The sequence below is a fragment of the Artemia franciscana genome, chromosome 9 (genome assembly GCF_032884065.1).
Source record: "Artemia franciscana chromosome 9, ASM3288406v1, whole genome shotgun sequence".
NCBI lineage: Eukaryota > Metazoa > Arthropoda > Branchiopoda > Anostraca > Artemiidae > Artemia > Artemia franciscana.
In genome coordinates, this window is record NC_088871.1 from 12,614,387 (window position 1) to 12,620,386 (window position 6,000).

Sequence of the window (6,000 nt, forward strand, 5' to 3'; positions counted from 1 at the left end):
TTAAATTGAAGACTACTTCAAAGAACGGCAAATAATTATTAAGATATTCGGTAAATTGACTTCGAATTTAGGTAATTTTTCGGTAATTTTTTTTCAAAATTTCTTTAAAATTCTTGTAATAATTGATAGGGGATCTTGAATGTGTCGATAGTTCAAAAAGCTAATGAGTGACTAGTTTAAAATAAAGAACAGTATGATTTTAGTAATTGTGAAGCAAAGCGATGTGTGTATTCAATGTTCTCACGGCATAAATAATACGTTCCTCCTGTCGCTAGGTTTTCAATTAAAGTGGCTAGCACCACGTAGAACTTTCAAAACTTCAAGTTACTCGAATAATATTTCATTTGAGCTGATTTTAACGTTTTCTTAGTAGGCATGCTAGAACGTTGTAGGGATTGTCCTTTCCTGAACTTTAAAAAGAATATTCTTCTTCGTTTAGTCGAAAAAAATTCGTGTTGTTTAATGATTTGAGTCTTTTAGTTTTATATGGTCTGTTAGGGTCTCTTATCCAAAGCTCTACAAGCTATGGCAAAACCACCCAATCAATTCTAAGTAGCTTAGTCATGCAAACTCAAAGATTTATAACTGGCAAAATAGGGCGATATCGCCTTAATGGCATAATATTGAGACGCTTGACTAATTCAGTCTATTTTGGCTAAATTTTGCAACGGATTAAAAACAAAAATCTTTAGCCAGTTTTAAAGAAAACAAATGTGAATTCTGCTAAGTTTCTTTCATTTAAGTTTTTTATTTCTTGAAACTTTGACAGTTTCGACAGATATTTTTTAGAAATGACTTTGTGCTTACAAAGAAATCAAACATTCAGACATAATAAAGCCATTTTGGAGCTTTCAGTGTTACCTGATTTCTTTGGAAAAGGAAAACTCTGGAAAGACAAAGAGAAATGAAATGCTTTGTTCTCTTTGTGATTTGGATTGGTGAAAGCATTTGAACTTGACAAATTTTGTTTTATCGGTTCCTTTCAAATGAGAAAGGTCAACTTTGTTAAGTTTTGGACTTTTTTAAATAACATTTCCGGATTTTTTTTTGTTATTATTATTATTTGGTAACGTCTATCATATTGGCTTGTGAATAGTACGGAAGTTGACAAGTGTACATTTTTTCTTGGATTCCTTCGAAAGGTGTACACTAATTTTGAATTTTTTTTTTTGTTTGTGGAAGGGGGATAAATTCAAGGATTTCCCTTGATATTTGTTTATCCTATATTTTTTTTAATTTTGTAGCGTTTTAGATTTTTTAAATAATATTTCAGGTTCTTTTTTACATAATTTGACAGCGTCTCTGGTATTGGATTGTGATTGTACTGAAGTTGATAAATGCTTGTCTCGGTTTCCTCAAAAAGGAACATCAATTTTGTTTCCGTTTCCTTCAAAAGGAACTAACGAAATTTTGGGAATTTCTTAATTATTTTTTCCGTTTGTAGATTTTTTTTAAGCTGATGAGGTCTAAAAAAAGTTAGTAAAGTATATGTCCATAGTAAATAAAATAGGATAATTTTACTTTACCAAGTCAATTCTGGTTTCAGTGATGACTGTTGCAGGAAGTCAGGCCCAACATAAAAAAGACTACAGTTTCCTAGGTTGCTTTGTTATAACTAAATCTTATTTACAATTTGAAAAAAGAGTACGAATTTAAGCATATAATCAAAATGGCGATCAAAAATAAGGTTTTTGTCTGTTTGTTTTTTTTTTATTATTGAAAAAACTAAATACGGTAGTTTGCAAATGCAAATGGACAGTTTGAAACCTATTAATTTCGTCTGTAATAAATTGGTTGAAATAAAGGTGGTAATTTCTAATTCTAGAACGGAAAACTAAACTTCGATGGTTCTTGAATAATTATTTAGATAAGCAAGTGTAAACAAATGGCTTATACTTAACTCAGTCGGGAAACTTATTTTAGTTCCTTAAAGGTTTCTTTTTAAGTAGCCATACGCGGAATAACTTCTGCAATACCAAATATAATACCTAGATAGCACTTTTCGAATTACTTTTTGTAATAAAAAAAAAAGAAAAACAAGAGCTAAGAGCTCATTTGGCACTTGTGAGAAGGTCAGAACCTAAAGTTAGACTCGGTACTAGAGTTATCGAATTTGCTGTACTTTGTTTATTGGCAATTATTATAAACCAGACTTAAGAATAACATCAAAAATTATTACCTTACCCTTTTGTATTATCGACACCGTTCTTTATAGGTAGGAATTTTTTCATACACTTCAGTTACAATTTTATCCTTATCTTTTGACATAGATTCTTGAATGACTTCCATTTCTGCTCATCAAATTCATGGAAAACGTTTTAAATACGTATTTAAATTGCGCATTAAAACCCGCGTTGTCTGTGCCAAAAGGACTGGGAACTAATTAAAAGTCAATAGCTAAGTTCATGAATGTGAAATCATCATTGATGACTGTCACAGTGTAAAAATATTTTCGCTTTACTGTGCTGACTGCATAGATGACTGGAACAGTTACATCCGCAGGACTTTGCTTCTTAGGGAATTCCAATTTCGTCAGCAATAGTTACAGCTTAGGGGTATAAGCCTAGAGAAGGAAACATGTTAAGAAAACATTTCATAATACGCACAATAGCTGTAGCTAACACCTTTTGCATGGATCCCCCCTATACTTTACCGCCAACCCCCCTTCCCCTAAAAAGCAAATATATAGTCCAAATTATATAAAACCAATGCTTTCTGTCACCCATCACTTGTTTTCCGGTTGTTCTTTTAAATAGTTAATTCAATTAATAAGTACAAGGTATGAAACAAGAGAGACGCATTTTTTGAACGGAATTTTTTGAACGGATTTTTGAACGGAAGTCATGGCCAATTGACGAAAAAAGCCAAGACAAATTGTCCAGGTTAATTTTACCCCTTGGATGGCCGTTGTTACTGTCTCCCATTTATGCTCCATGCAAACGTGTCTTTTTACAATGACGAACTAGAGTTGTACCGGTTGGAGGTTCTCGCTGGGGAACAATCGCAGGTTGACTACAAGTTGACTTGGATGAAAATTTTCCTCTCATGCATATCACTCCACAATGCTGAACTAGAGTCAACCTGTTGAGGGTCTAACGTGTTAATTCACGGCGAGTGAGACAATATATTGTAAAATTTGACAATGAATATAAATGGAAATAAGAGTCCAATTCAAAGCCTACAAGGGCCTCCTACAATTTGCCTCGACTCTTATACAAGTGAACTTGCATTTATACACCAAGAGATTTGGGCCAGAAACAAAAAATTCAACTGTCTGTAATTGACTACAAAAAGTGCAGTGAACATGGGCTAGATGGGAAGCCCATATGAGAATGAGTATATTGTTGGTATGTGTGAAGCGGATGGTTACTACCACTTGAGCAATGGTCTAACCATTGATGGCTTTAAGGATTCGTGCTTTAAGCGGCAAACGTAGGCTCAATGAAATACCAGATGTTTTCTTATCAAGAGAGACGTTTTCTTATCATGCTTCCTTCTCAAACATGTTTCCTTCTTAAATCGTAAGTTAAAAATACCTCATTTTTATAATCTTTCAGAATTAACCCTCGCCCCCACTCCCCCAAAGAGAGCGGATCCGCCCTTCCAACTCCCCCGAATGTCACAGGATCTTGTCGGAATTTGAAATTAGAACTTTATAGCACAAGATCCTTCTAAATATCAAATTTCATTAAGATCTGGTCACCCTTTCGTAAGTTACAAATACCTCAATTTTCAAAATTACCTCCCCCCTCCCAATTCCACCAAAGAGAGCAGATCCGGTCCAGTTATGTCAGTCACGTATCTTAGACAGGTTTCTATTCTTCCCATCCAGTTTCATCCTGATCTCACCGCTTTAAGTATTTTCTAAGATTTCCGGTCCCCCCAACTGCCCCCCCCCAATTACGTTTGATCCGGTTGAGATTTAAAATAAGATATCGGAGTTACGAGGTCCTTCTAAATATGAAGTTTCATGAAGATCCGATCACTCCTTCGTAAGTTAAAAATACGTCATTTTTCTTATTTTTCAGAATTACCCCCCCCCCCCGCAATTGAGCGGATCCGTCCCAATTATGTAAATTACGTATGCAAGACTTTTGCGTATTTTTCCAATCAACTTTCATCCCAATCCCTCCAATCTAAGTGTTTCCCATCATTTTAGGTCTCCCCACCCCAAACTTCCCCCAATGTCACCAGATCCGGTCAGGATTTAAAATAAGAGCTTTGAGACACGATATCCTTCTAAAAATCAAATTTCATGGAGATCCAATGACCCGTTCGTAAGTTCATTTTTTCTAATTTTTCAGAATTAACCCCCCCCCCCCCCCAACTACCCCAAAGAGAGCGGATCCGTTCTGGTTATATCAATCATGTATCTAGGACTTGTGTTTTTTTCCACCAAGTTTTATCCCGATCCCTCCACTCTAAGTGTTTTCCAATTTTTAGGTTTCTCCCTCCCAACTCCCCCCCAATGTCACCAGATCTTGTCGGGTTTAAAATAAGAGCTCTGAGCCACGATATCGTTCTAAAAATCAAATTTCATTGAGATCCGATCACCCGTTCGTAAGTTAAAAATACCTCATTTTTTTATTTTTTCAGAAATACCCCCCCCCCCAACTACCCAAAAGAGAGCGGATCCGTTCCGTTTATGTCAATCATCTATCTAGGACTTGTGTTTATTTTTCCCACCATGTTTCATCCGATCCCTCCACTCTAAGTGTTTTCCAAGTTTTAGGTTTCCCCCTCCCAACTCCCCGTCCCCATCACCAGATCCGGTCGGGATTTAAAATAAGAGCTCTAAGACACGATATCCTTCTAAACATCAAATTTCATTGAGATCCGATCACCCGTTCGTAAGTTGAAAATACCTCATTTTTCTAATTTTTAAGACTTACTCCCCCCCCCAACTACCCCAAAGAGAGCAAATAAGTTCCGATTATGTCAATCATGTATCTGGGACTTGCGCTTATTTTTCCCATCAAGTTTCATCCCGATCCCTCTACTCTAAGTGTTTTCCAAGATTTTAGGTTTCCCCCCTCCAACTCCCCCCAATGTCATCAGACCCAGTCGGGATTTAAAATAAGAGCTCTGAGACACAATATCATTCCAAACATCAAATTTCATTAAGATCCAATCACCCGCTCATAAGTTAAAAATACTTCATTTTTTCTATTATTCCGAATTAACCGGCCCCTACTCCCCCCCCCCAGATGGTCAAATCGGGAAAACGAGTATTTCTAATTTAATCTGGTCCGGTCCCTGATACGCTTGCCAAATTTCATCGTCCTAGCTTACCTGGAAGTGCCTAAAGTAGCAAAACCGGGACTTTAGGTTTCCCCCCTCCAACTCCCCCCAATGTCATCAGATCCGGTCGGGATTTAAAATAAGAGCTCTAAGACACAATATCATTCCAAACATCAAATTTCATTAAGATCCAAATACCCGCTGATAAGTTAAAAATACTTCATTTTTTCTATTTTTGCGAAATAACCGGGCCCCCACTCCCCCCAGATGGTCAAATCGGGAAAACGACTATTTCTAATTTAATCTGGTCCGGTCCCTGATACGCTTGCCAAATTTCATCGTCCTAGCTTACCTGGAAGTGCCTAAAGTAGCAAAACCGGGACCGACAGACAGGCCGACAGACCGACAGAATTGGCGACTGCTATATGTCACTTGGTTAATATCAAGTGCCATAAAAAAGACGGCTGTACAATTTTGTAATCGAGAAATAACTTGGATTTGTTCAAGACTTCTTTTGAAATAACTACACCCAGAGTATGAAATATAAATGAACCATAGATATTAGTCCTCGATAGGGCTGTACCTAGGAGTTTCGTTCGGGGGGAGTCTATCGAAGAAAGGGTACTAGAAGAAGTTCGAACTCTTTATACTCAAACCACGGCACCCCCTTGTATATGGCCCGGGTTCTCGAAGGCTGAAGAGCCATGAAGCGGAGATAAGCACCGCCAGTTGGGACTGTAAAGTCCAATGTCGTATTCT

General features: G+C 36.9%; 1 protein-coding gene across 2 annotated transcripts in view; it reads right to left on the reverse strand.

The window, feature by feature from the left end:
• The window catches only part of LOC136031014 (uncharacterized), a 36,163-nt gene extending 33,511 nt beyond the window's left edge, over positions 1-2,652 (reverse strand). For both annotated transcript variants that reach the window (XR_010618413.1, XM_065710186.1), the window contains exon 1: positions 2,185-2,652. Coding sequence is in view for 1 of the 2 variants with exons in the window: in XM_065710186.1 (XP_065566258.1) it covers positions 2,185-2,231 (47 nt within the window). In the remaining variant the exon portion in view is untranslated. The remainder of the gene's footprint in view (positions 1-2,184) is intronic.
• Positions 2,653-6,000: the final 3,348 nt, after the last annotated feature.